This window comes from Jaculus jaculus, chromosome 4 (genome assembly GCF_020740685.1).
Source record: "Jaculus jaculus isolate mJacJac1 chromosome 4, mJacJac1.mat.Y.cur, whole genome shotgun sequence".
Taxonomy (NCBI): Eukaryota; Metazoa; Chordata; class Mammalia; order Rodentia; family Dipodidae; genus Jaculus; species Jaculus jaculus.
The window spans coordinates 100,551,943-100,564,107 of NC_059105.1; the positions used below are offsets into that span (position 1 = coordinate 100,551,943).

At 37.0% G+C, this 12,165-nt stretch overlaps 1 protein-coding gene across 2 annotated transcripts in view; it reads left to right on the top strand.

The window, feature by feature from the left end:
• Lrp1b (LDL receptor related protein 1B) overlaps positions 1–12,165 on the top strand; it is a 2,087,209-nt gene that overhangs the window by 1,374,676 nt on the left and 700,368 nt on the right. For both annotated transcript variants that reach the window (XM_045147485.1, XM_045147484.1), the window contains 2 exons: positions 4,285–4,416; positions 6,588–6,815. In XM_045147485.1, the coding sequence (XP_045003420.1) occupies positions 4,285–4,416; positions 6,588–6,815 (360 nt within the window). The remainder of the gene's footprint in view (positions 1–4,284; positions 4,417–6,587; positions 6,816–12,165) is intronic.

A 12,165-nucleotide genomic window follows, 5' to 3' on the forward strand; every position in this document is an offset into this window, starting at 1 on the left:
GCAGAGTGGTATCTATGGGCCATTGGGCCTGTGCTCCTAAACTGGCTACCCATAAAAGAAGGCTATCTTGTTCTTAGACCAAATCATTTGGACTAGCTAGGTGCTTCACAAGTACGTAAATACATGGAAATAGTGCATAAGTAAGAGACATTATACACATCTCTAAGGCTCTTTGTTTCGTCACTTACAGCTCAGACAAAAGGAACTTAGTAAACCATATCATGCAATGGCACATGCATTTCATTAGTGGAGTTTGCAAAGAACATTCCATCAGTAGGTCACCTTTTCCCATATCTTGAATACATAGAAATGAAAATGTCTTCATTTGATCACAACCTATGTATTGTTGTTAGATTTTGTCATAGTATTTCTCATTAAATAGTCAATGTCCTTGTATCAATGATTGAGAAATATTTAAAGGTTTTGGGCAATATTATTCCCTGCTGAAATTTTTTGACTCTTATGGTTATATGAAAGCCACCATGGGTAATACATAAACTAATGTGCATGGCTACATTCAATCAAATTTTATCTATAAAAACAGTCAGTGGACCACATTTGCTTTAGAGGTCATCATGTGTTCATTCATGTTCTGTGTCAAAATGTGAGAATTATGAACTAAATTCCAATTTAGTAATCTGAGTAGAGAACTGTGTTCAGATGTCTAATTCAGATAGAATCTTTCAAAAGATTTATCAAGCTGGGCGTTGTGGTGCACACCTTTAATCCCAGCACTCAGGAGGCAGAGGTAGGAGGTATGAGTTCAAGGGCCACCCTAAGACTACATAGTGAATTGCATGTCAGTCTGGGCTAGAGTGAGATCCTCCCTTGAAAAAACAAAACCAAACCAAAACAAAAACAACAACAACAAAGATTTATCAATAAAAGTGAGAAGAGGGCTGGAGAGATGGCTTAGTGGTTAAGTGCTTCCCTGTGAAGCCTAGGGAGCCTGGTTTGAGGCTTGATTCCCCAGGACCCATGTTAGCCAGATGCACAAGGGGGCACACACATCTGGAGCTCGTTTACAGTGGCTGGAGGCCCTGGCATGCCCATTCTTTCCCTCTCTCTCTCTCTCTCTCTCTCTCTCTCTCTCTCCCTCGTTATCTGTCTGTCACTGGCAAATAAAGAAATGATTTTTTTTTAAAAAGTGAGAAGAAATTAGGATATAAAGTAAAATTTATTTGTAAATTTCCCCAGGTGTGAAGTACAAAATATTGTGAATTATATATGTTGCAGTATTATCATAATACAGACATTGGACTACAAAATCAGTATAATTTTTCTATGTACATAAAACTAATATGTTCAATTTATTTTCAAAAAGTATTTTATCATAATTGTAGAAGATGAAAATGGCTAGAGTGATTTTAGTCTAAAACTAATAATTAAATTGAAATCCAAGTATTTACTCTTAGATTGTTAGGGATTTTGTTTTATATTGTTCTAGGAATAATCATTTCCTTTGTCTTTGTTTTTAAACATATTTCTTTCCTCTTTATAATTTTATTTTGTTTTCTTTCCTTTATCTTCATCCTATTTACTTTTTTATTGCAAGTATAGGAAATTTGGAATTTTCTATTTTCTCCTGCCACACTAGATAACCCAGATGGTAATATCTAACACTCTTCTAGCACTGCCTCTTTCTTCTGGGCTTCTCTCCTGCAGCACCTTTTTACCTCCACACCTACTGGTTTGCTTTTCTACCTTGCAAATTTTCCTTACTCCCAAGTTAGCAGATATAAGTTAAAAGACAAGACCAAGCAGAACATGCAGGCTGCCTGGATAATGGAAGGACAAGCACGAACAGTCTCTAAGCCCACACCTATGGGCATTTTCTTTGTTTTTGGTGGATTTTCTTATCAGAATGGGTAATTTCTGAGACTTTAATTTCTGTTTTAAATTTATTATCAAGAAAGGAAAAAAAAAACATGAATACTTTTACTATCCTGTAAGAACTATGATGGACTGCAAAAAAAAAAAAATCACATTATTACATAACAAGTTTTTTTTAATTTTTCAAATATCTCCATCTTGATTTTACCACCTTGATTTTTTTTTTTTCAATCTTTGTGTTTAAAGGCTTACTAAGTACAATAGAAAAGGCAAATTATCCTGTTCTCTAACCATCTCGGGTTCACAGCTGAGGCCACTGTAATTAATACAATTGTTATTGATATGGCGCCTTCATGAAAGTTGACATCTATGTCTTTTTTGCCCTACACTTCATGAAGAATGGGCAGTGGTAAAGAACTATGACAGGTCAAAGATGACAGAACAAGCTGGGAGTCACCATGAGCCTATCTGATTACATTCTTCCCCAGATATTTCCTCTTCTGAGATAAGGATGCACTTTTCCTCTGAGATTTTGAGAGCACTTCTCACAGGAGAGTCATATGACCCACTTCAGAGGAAGGTGTCAGGAAATCCTTCTTAGGTTTTAGGATCTTCCTAAGAAAAGAAGTGTGTGGAGAAGGTCAGAGAAACCCTTCTGCTTCTTTTTTTTTTTTTTTTCAGTATGCTAATGTGACACAGTTTGTGGTATTATGTCATGAACCTTGTCTACTTAGAGCAATAATTCCCCCTGTTAGAAGTTATCACTCATTGGTTGAAAGCTAAAATCTTTCTAGTGAGGTCAGAAGTGATGAACCTCTTTGCTGCCTTCAATTTCATAGGGTAGTTCTAAACATCTTATTCCTTTAGATAAGCTGTATAAAAATAAGATTGAAGATAATTGCTATTGATCAACTGAAATTAAAATCTTATCTAAATGTCATGATGCAAGGGGTGGGGATGTGCTCAGTAGTGAAGCACTTGTCTAGCATACAGTAAACTTTGGAAGGGGGAGGGAGGAATGAAGAGAGAGAAGGTGAGAGGTAGAATAAAAATGACATTAATGAAACTTTTAAATTTATATTATAAATGTGAGTAAAATCAAAGTAATTTGTTATGTACATAACAGAATATAGTAAGCACATGTGGGACAAACCTTGGTCACAGAATCAATTAATATAGAAAATGATCACAGTAAAGTAGATTACTTAGTAACAAGAATAATTTCTTCAATGGGCCACCTAGTTGTAAAGGAAGAATTGGCCAGAAAAAAAGGTGCTATTCTTGTCATATATAATGCAGGACTTGTTCATGAACAATTGTTAGAAGACAATGCTTATCTTCATAGCGTGACATCAGATTCTGGCAGGACTTATTGACAATCTCCTCTGTGACTCTTTCCTGTAAAGTGTTTAAAATATGTTATTACATAATTTGTTACCAATTTTTTTTTTTTAAATGGCGCACCTGCCACAGAAGAATCCTAGAGACATTTGTTAGAGCGGTGTGCTCAGGCCAGACAGCTATCTATATGGTAGTGTCACAGGATGGGATCTCCAGACTAAAGCAGGAAAGAGACTGGACTCTAGGCGAGCTTAATATCCTCTAGCCAGTAGTCTCAACTCCCTGGTCCTTGCTGATCTTTAGCAAAGAATTGAGGACACACCCACACTGTGAAGAGCCTATTATGGAGGATTTATTAAGAAGAGTTGCAATGGGAGAAAAAAGCCAGCAAAGCTCCCAAACCAAGATACTAAACCAATAAAACTCTCACTCCTGCGGGTTAGCTCAGGTCAATTTACATGAATTAGGTATCCAATTAGGACACCTCTCTTTGCCAAATCTAAATGTATATGAAGGCTCTTCACTAGTTGATGAGTCCAGGAGGACCGCAGACTCAGGAAGGGCCCCACTCATAGGTGCTAAGTCTGCAAAAGAAATGCAAGACAAATAAGGAAGACTCAGATAATAGTTGCTATTTTCAGCTTTTCTAGATCAGACTGAAAATAGGTTATGCTGGTGTCTCTAGCTGACTATCTACAACCAAAGACACCTCCCTTCCTAATCTGTATTGGCAGATTTGGAATATATGAATATCCATTAAAACTCCCCACTGTTTGTGTTATGTTCCACTGGAGCTTATTATATACTAAATCACAGCCATGATTCCTGATATTTTCTCTGACTGAATTTTTTCTAAATGCTTCTAGGGTAGTAAGAAATGTGTTATTTGTCTTAGAGAAAACTAAGAGGATTTTCTCAGTTCTTTTTTCTGGGGGTAGGGGTGTGTATTCAGTTATGTAATGGCTGGGTATAGTTGTCTGCTATTGTCATGTTAATCATGGCAATAATATGCTCTATATAGGCAACTTGTTTTTGAGCTATGAAATGAGTCACCTGGTCAACCTCAGAGGTTCTCTAACAGATTCTTTCTTCCTACTTGTATCCTCACAGCTCCCAATCCTTGTGCAGCCAATCAAGGCAGAGGTCCCTGCTCTCACCTGTGTCTCATTAGCCACAACAGGTCCGCTGCCTGTGCCTGTCCACACTTAATGAAGCTTTCCTTGGACAAGAAGACCTGCTATGGTAACTTTCTTACAGTTCTTATCAAAAATCCAAACTGAAGTTACTGGTTGTATTATTCACATTTCATTCACAGTAAAATAAGGGGTTTTGTGGCATCTTTAAAGCACTTTAGATATTTTTCTTCTACCTACTGTTGAGGATTCATCTTCTCTGGGGAAAGTGGCATATATTTTAAATATGCATGTTGTCCTTTGCTGTTTATTACCTTATTCAGTTTTCCTTGCTACATTCTCATTTGATGTGTTAGCAGAATTTATCTCTGCAAAACAGGGAGATTTGTAAGTGAAAGTACATTATCAGGAAATAATGATGTAGGTAACTGGCATAACAAAAAAGTACCTACCAGCTTTAATCTCCAGCTCTCATCCCAGAGTCATCCAGCACCCTTTTGTAGCAATTATCAATGTAAAGTGGAGCAATGAAGTGAAATGTATAACTTAGAAAGATTTGCGGCAGAATAAAATACATTTAGCTTGGTTTGGTGGCTGATATCTTTAATCCTAGCACTTAGGAGACTGAGGTAGGATCATCATACAGGAGTCCAATAACATCCTGGGGTAGAGTGAGATCCAACATAAAAAAATAAATTTTTAATAAAATAAAATAAAAACAATTTAAATAATATGTGTAAGTGAAAATAAAAAGGTTTTTTTTTTTTTTACAAATATTTTTACTGATAAGGAGTTACTTAATTTTCAGGGCAGAAAATAGAATATTCAATAGAAATTAACTCTAGATACTAATAGCTTCTTTTGTACAATATAATGTCTGGAAGTGTTGTAAGGGTGGTATACCATGGAAGGCCAGACCACTTTGGTCCAGGTTCTTGTTGTTGTCAATAAAATAATTTATAGAGGAACATAGAGGCCAGAAAGAAACAGCTTTATTTAGACAAGAAAGCAGACATACCTGCTTGGGAACTGCAATGGCAATTTTGCCCATGAGGGCTATGCTGGGGTCACATGGTGTGTTGTTTTATTATGGGCTCAGAAATGTTGATGTATTAGGAGTATTTATTGGTGGTCCTATGATGAGTTCTAACATTTATGATGATTAATATCTATAACAAGTTAGATAGCCAGTCCTTGGACACATACACAGTGGAGACAGGATTTCCTTAAGTTGGTCCTTTCCATCCTGCCCACCAGCAGAAGGTCACAGACCCATCATTTGGTGAGTGTGGTCATTCTAGAGTGGCCTTTGTATTTGAAAAGTATTTTTTTTTTTAAGATCCAAGAGAGCATCAAGGAGTGGCTGTGTTGGGCAATCTGAAGGAAGGGAGGGCACAGTAATGAGGCTTTAGCCATAGGCCCTGATGCCTGACTTCCAGCCTAGGAACACTTTTGCAAAATAATAACAACCTATAGAACAAAATATTTGAATAAGTGTAACTCCTTTTTCTATTTTATCTAACGTGGTTTCCAAAACGAGTGCAAGAAAATTACTTGTGATTCTCAATTCCAGTATAACAATTTTTTCAACAAAAACTTGAAAATACTTGAGCCCTAATTTTTATGGGGGGAATATGAATTAAATTTTAAAAAAGAATATTTAATTTCATATTTGTTACTTATAGGAAGAATGTCGTTTTTTTTTCTTTACAAAGCATTTAATATAAGGCAATATTATTTTAATTATATACTCAAATAAAATATGGTAGCTTGTCATTTGTAGAATTCATGTATATGGCAAGTTTGTTTGCTATTCTTGGATAAAAATCCATTGCTGGGAATTTCTTGGCATCTCAAAATAAACAACTCAAAAGATTTTGACTTGTTTTACATCTATTTCTTTTTAAAAATTATTTACTTATTTTATTCACCTAACAGAGAGAGAGAGGCAGAGAGACAAGGGGCATACCAGGGCCTTCAGCCCCTGCCAACAAACTTTAGACACATGTGCCACCTTGTGCATCTGGCTTATATGGGTCCTGGGAAATTGATCCTGGGTCCTTTGCCTTCACAGGCAAACACCTTAACCACTATGTCATTTCTCTAGCCCAAAATTTGTTTCTTTTAAGTGACTAGATATAAATGATTTCTATATTATTTCCATCAAATATTTGTCATTATTTTCTGGTGTCAAAGTGTGTTAGTAATTTAAATAGCATTTTAGAATTTCTATACTATTGTAAACTGGTCAAAAATTTAAGATTTTTTTTTCCTTTCTAGAAATGAAAAAGTTTCTTCTTTATGCAAGACGTTCTGAAATCCGAGGAGTGGATATTGACAATCCATATGTGAACTTCATCACAGCGTTTACCGTCCCTGATATTGATGACGTCACTGTGATCGACTTTGATGCCTCTGAGGAGCGACTATACTGGACAGACATCAAGACACAAACCATTAAACGGGCTTTTATTAATGGAACTGGGTTAGAAACTGTTATTTCAAGAGGTAAAAAGAAATCAACTTTAAAAATGTACATTATTTAGTTTATGCCAACCATATTTTCTTTTGTACTCTTTCAGTACTTTTCAGCTCTGTGCTATTGACTGAAAGTTGACACTGATTATACATACCTTTGATAACATATTCTATTCTCAACAATTTCTGCATTCCATAGTGATTGAGAACCATAAATTTGATGGAAAAAATAAGTTCATAATTCTTCTTAAAACTTATAAACATCTTCGGCTGGAGAGATGGCACAGCAGTTAAGCACTTGCCTGTGAAGCCTAAGGACCCCAGTTTGTGGCTCAGTTCCCTAGGACTCATGTAAGCCAGATCTACAAGGTGGCACATGTATCTGGAGTTCCTTGTCAGTGGCTACAGGCCCTGGTGCACCCATTCTCTCTCTCTCAATCCCTCTCTTTCTTTCTCTGTCTGTTGCTCTCAAATGACAAAATAAATAAAAATAAACAAAACAACACATTTATTAAAAAAAAACTTATAGATGTATAAATATACAGATTTAAAGACCAGAGAGATAGCATGATATAGAGATCATCTAGTGTATTGGAAAAGATTCTTTTCCTCTTTTGAATTGAGCTTATTGTACCTTTTGTTCATATTTGGACAGAACCACACTACTCAAGTAAGACCAAGAAATTGTTCCCATATACCTTCTAGAGCAAAGGGTTTCATCATAAATTCTCAGTAGATACTATCGAATTAGCTATTGACAAGTATTTTCTTTTTGCTTGGCTATATTGGTGGCAGGTACTTGCTTGCAAAACATTTTGACATAGGTTCAGTTCCTAAAACACCAAATTAAGCTGGATGTAGGGGGTGGTACAGATCCTATTTGCAGTGGTAAGAAGCCCTAGTACATATACCCCCATCCACACAGATGTGGAGTTAAACATACATGTAAATGCAGTGCCTTGGGCTTTAATAACTTAGTGTTGAATTATTTTGATATTTGCTTTGCTTCAATATTGACATGCTTTTTGGATGTGCATAGATTAGTAGTTCAATGAGCCTACCATTCACTGTGGCTGCAAACCAAACAAGGCATGTTATCTGTGCATACCCTGTGAGCTTAGAAAAGGCATTTGGAGAGAAATGTAAGGAAAGACAATCAGCCACCCCTATAGATTTGTCATACTTATAACTAGAAGGATGCTTACCATTTAAACCCAAGTCATATTTCAGGAATTACCTTCTTTCTAGGGAGAGCAGTAAAGGATGTACCTTTCTGATTCACAGACCGTTCAAGGTGTCTTCTAGTGTACAAGAAGAGTGGCAGCACATTCCCAAGAGCAACTCTGACCCGTCTTTGAATTGACAACTGAAGTATTTTGTATGTAGGTCAGCTGATCTTGGGCTAGTGCTCTTAAAGCAAGTTAATGAATTGTTTGGTAATAAGCTTATTCAAATATTTATTTCAAATTTACCTTAACAAAGTTTTTTTCTGAGAAAGTATTGGTATTATTTCTTCCTCATACAGTATGTTTTTACATATTTAAGTGAAAAAATTAACAAACCACTAAATTCCTTGTAAGACCAGTAACTTAGGTGATCCTCTCTCAAAATTTATCATAGTTCAACAGGAATATTTTTATTACTAATGTATCATGGATATGCATTAAGAGTTATACACAGCTAAAGCTATAACTTTTGAAAATTAGCAGACAATTTTCTGTCTGTAATGATCAACTAGAGTCTACTAAAAATGTTGAATATGTCTGTGAGAAACACACAAAGATTTAATACTATTAAGCAAACTGTTTACACCTATGAATCAAAATAAACAATGATCTTTTTTAAACCAATAATACATATATCCATTATGGACAACAATGATTCATTCAGTCATTCTGAGGAATAGCAAAATATTTTATATCTGAGAAGAAATGAAGGGAGTATCAGGATAGCTGGAGTCTTTTAGGATCGAGAAAGGATTATACATAGCAAAATTGAGTAGCTAAGAAAATCCACTTTGAATCATGTCGTCCTTCTTAGTATATGATGTTGTTTTTTGTGATATTTCACAAAACAACAGGAAATGTTTGAAGGATGGTGGACAGCATGATTAGCTTTGCCTTGGAAGGGGTCTACAAGTGTCTAGAAGAGAGGTCTGGCTTGGGGATGCAGTCACTGTGAGCTCTGGAAAGGTTAATTGGCTGCCTTTTGTAACTTTGGTAGAAGTTAGGAGATTGGAGTGGGTGGGAAAAAAACAGAGATGAAGGAACATGGCTGATTATGGTGCTATCAAAGAGGACAAATACAAGGACTGAGCAAATAATTGGACCTGACAGGTGAGGAGAGGTTTTGTCAAGGGTCAGTCCTCTATTTCAGCTGGCCTCACAGGTTCAACCCACTGCCTTTCTTGCACAGTGAAACCTTGTTAAGAGCTTATAGACCTTTCCATGAACAGCAAAACTTGGGATGAACTTTTTTTGACAGTTTGTCTTGGGATCTTATCAAAGGATCTCAAATCCCAGTGGTAATTGTCCTATATTTTATCCTTTCATCTGTTTGATTCCCTATAAATGGCTTTCAGCAGATCTTACTTTTACACACTCTAAATGGTTCACATTTAGCTGTTGGACTTTTTCTTGACAGATTTCATTTCCTTGTCTTCCTTAGCTTAAGTCTAATGTGAAATGAGCTTCAAAACTTGGCCTTAAATATACCCTTTGCTCCAACTATTCTGTTTCTTAGGGCAAACACACATTAGCTCGACTGTTTGTTAAAGAACCAATAGTTCTCCTGGCCTTTCCATTCTGCATAACCTACAACACTCATTTTTACTCAATTTGTGTGTTACCTGTGTGGATTATTTGCTGTAAGTGGCTTGGAACAGTTGCAATTCTTTACAATGGTAAATGTTAATGTGCATGATTTAATAATAACAGCTAAATGCAACAAAAGCATACCACCATATACTTCTACCCAAACATACACTTGTATTTCCTATTTCATAAAAAAGAGGTAATTTTAATCTAAAAGATAAAAAGAAGATGTCATGACAAAGTGCTTAATAGAAAACTGTAGCCATACTCCCTGGTCATAAGTAATTCTTCTACTGGATCAACTGCCTGGGCCACAATCATTAATTATTCATATTGTCAGGCTTATTGACCTGATATGATGTGATGACTCATATGTTCCTTAATGAGACATAGTCCTTACCTCATTTAATTGCTGCCAAGCTAGCTTTATGAAGGAATGATTTCCATGCTGTACATGAGAAAACTTGAGATCACAGATGTTGAAACTCTGACTCGAAGTCACAGTGAAGACATGATAGAGACATATTTATACTTTGCATTACAACATAGAACCTTTTTTCTTCTCCCGATGTGACAATGGGGGGATTTGAGACTTTACTACAAGTTCCTGGAAAGTAATTCCAGCAGCCCTGGTTATTGTCCTATTAATATAGTCCTAATTGCAATTGTTTCTACCAAGTGGACATTGCTCAAAATTATACATTACTAGATAATAATTTGCTCCACAAAATGCTAAAATACTGCTTGTTGGTGAAGGAATAAGGAAAAAAACATATGAAATATTAACTAATATCTTAAAATTCCTAATGAAAAAAATAAATGATATTGTTGCAGTCTGGTTCGCATTGCTCGTAGAAATCACCCAACCAAGAGCAGCTTCTAGGAAGAAGAGGTTTATTTTGACTTACAGGCTTGAGGAGAAGCTCCACAATGGCAAGGGAAAATGAGCAGAAGGTAGACATTACCCCCTGGCCAACAATAAGGTGGACTATAGCAACAGGAAATTGTGCCAAACACTGGCATGGGGAAACTGACTATAACACCCATACGCCTGTCCCCAACAATACACTCCCTCCAGGAGGCGTTAATTCCCAAATCTCCATCAGCTGGAGATCTAACATTCAGACCACCTAAGTTTATAGGGGATATCTGAATCAAACCACCACATTCCGTCCCTGACCCCTGATATCCATACACAGTATAAAATACAGTGCATTTGAGACAACTTTAAGAGTCCCCATAGTTTTTATCAATTCCAGTGGTGTTCATACATCCCCATAGTCCAAGATCTTCTAACTAAGCCATAATACCAAAATATTCCCCCCAAAACCATAATGGCACAGAATGAACATTCATACTGCAAAAGATGTCATTGGGCATAACAAATAAATACTCAAGTAATACATGATTTTAATAAGGCAAACACCACACACTGTAGCTTCAAGTCCAACAACTCTAGTTAGTGACAAATCTCCCAGTCCGATAACTAACCAGCAACAAGTCTCCAGACTTCCAATTTTGCACCTCCATCTAGGCTACTCACAATCCTGGAAAACTTCATTGGGGCTGGCACCTCCTTAGCAGCCATCTCATGGTCCTGGCATCTCTACTGGGTCTCCACTGCAATCCAAGTTTCACCCTAATGGCCCCTTGGTGTCTCCATGCAGGCAACCCGCAAACCTGCTTCACACTGCCTGTGGCCATTTCCAAAGCACAAGACTGCGTTGCAAACTCAATGACCCTCTCTTTCCTTCATTTGTTATACTCCACAATACCAAGTAGGGTGCAAATCTGTTAATCCAGGGGGGGAATAAAGCAGACTTTAAAGAAGAGGACACTCCTTGATCATTCAGGGCCCTTCAAAGAAGTCTTCATTCTTTTGTTGCCCTACTGCAGGTCAGGTAGCCCAATCTCAAAGGTTGTAATCTCTCAATTGCAGCTGAATGGGCAACAGTTCACCCAAAGATATTTCTTTCTATGCCATATCCCTCTCACCAGTTCATTTCTACACAAAGCAACCCTGCACAACTTCTCAGGATGTAGGCATAACAGCAAGCTTCCCACACAAACTGCTAGCCTAGTGCAGGCAAAGCTCTTTATCACCCTCATAAGCCAAACCTCACAGTCTTAGTGCATTCAAGTCTTTCAACTCTGACCAAAATAGTCCATCAAGCAGTACTTACAGCACTGCAAGGTGTCTCTTAGGCTTGAGTTTCAAATCCTTCCACAATCCTCTTAAAAAATCAGCTTCAAAAGGCCAAAGCCACAGAATCAGGTGTCTAGCAGCAACTCCACTCCTGTTACCACTTCACTGTTGCAGTCTTGTTCATAGTGCTGGCATAAATCACCCAACCAAGAACAGCTTCTGGGGGAAAAAAAAAAAAAAAAAAAGGTTTATTTTTGCTTATAGGCTTGAGGGGAAGCACCTTAATGGCAGGGGAAAATGATGGCATTACTGGGAGTAGACATCACCCTCAGGAGAGTGTGCCAAACACTAGCATGGGGAAACTGGCTATAACACCTATAAGCCCACCCCCAACAATACACTCCCTCCAGGAGGCATTAAT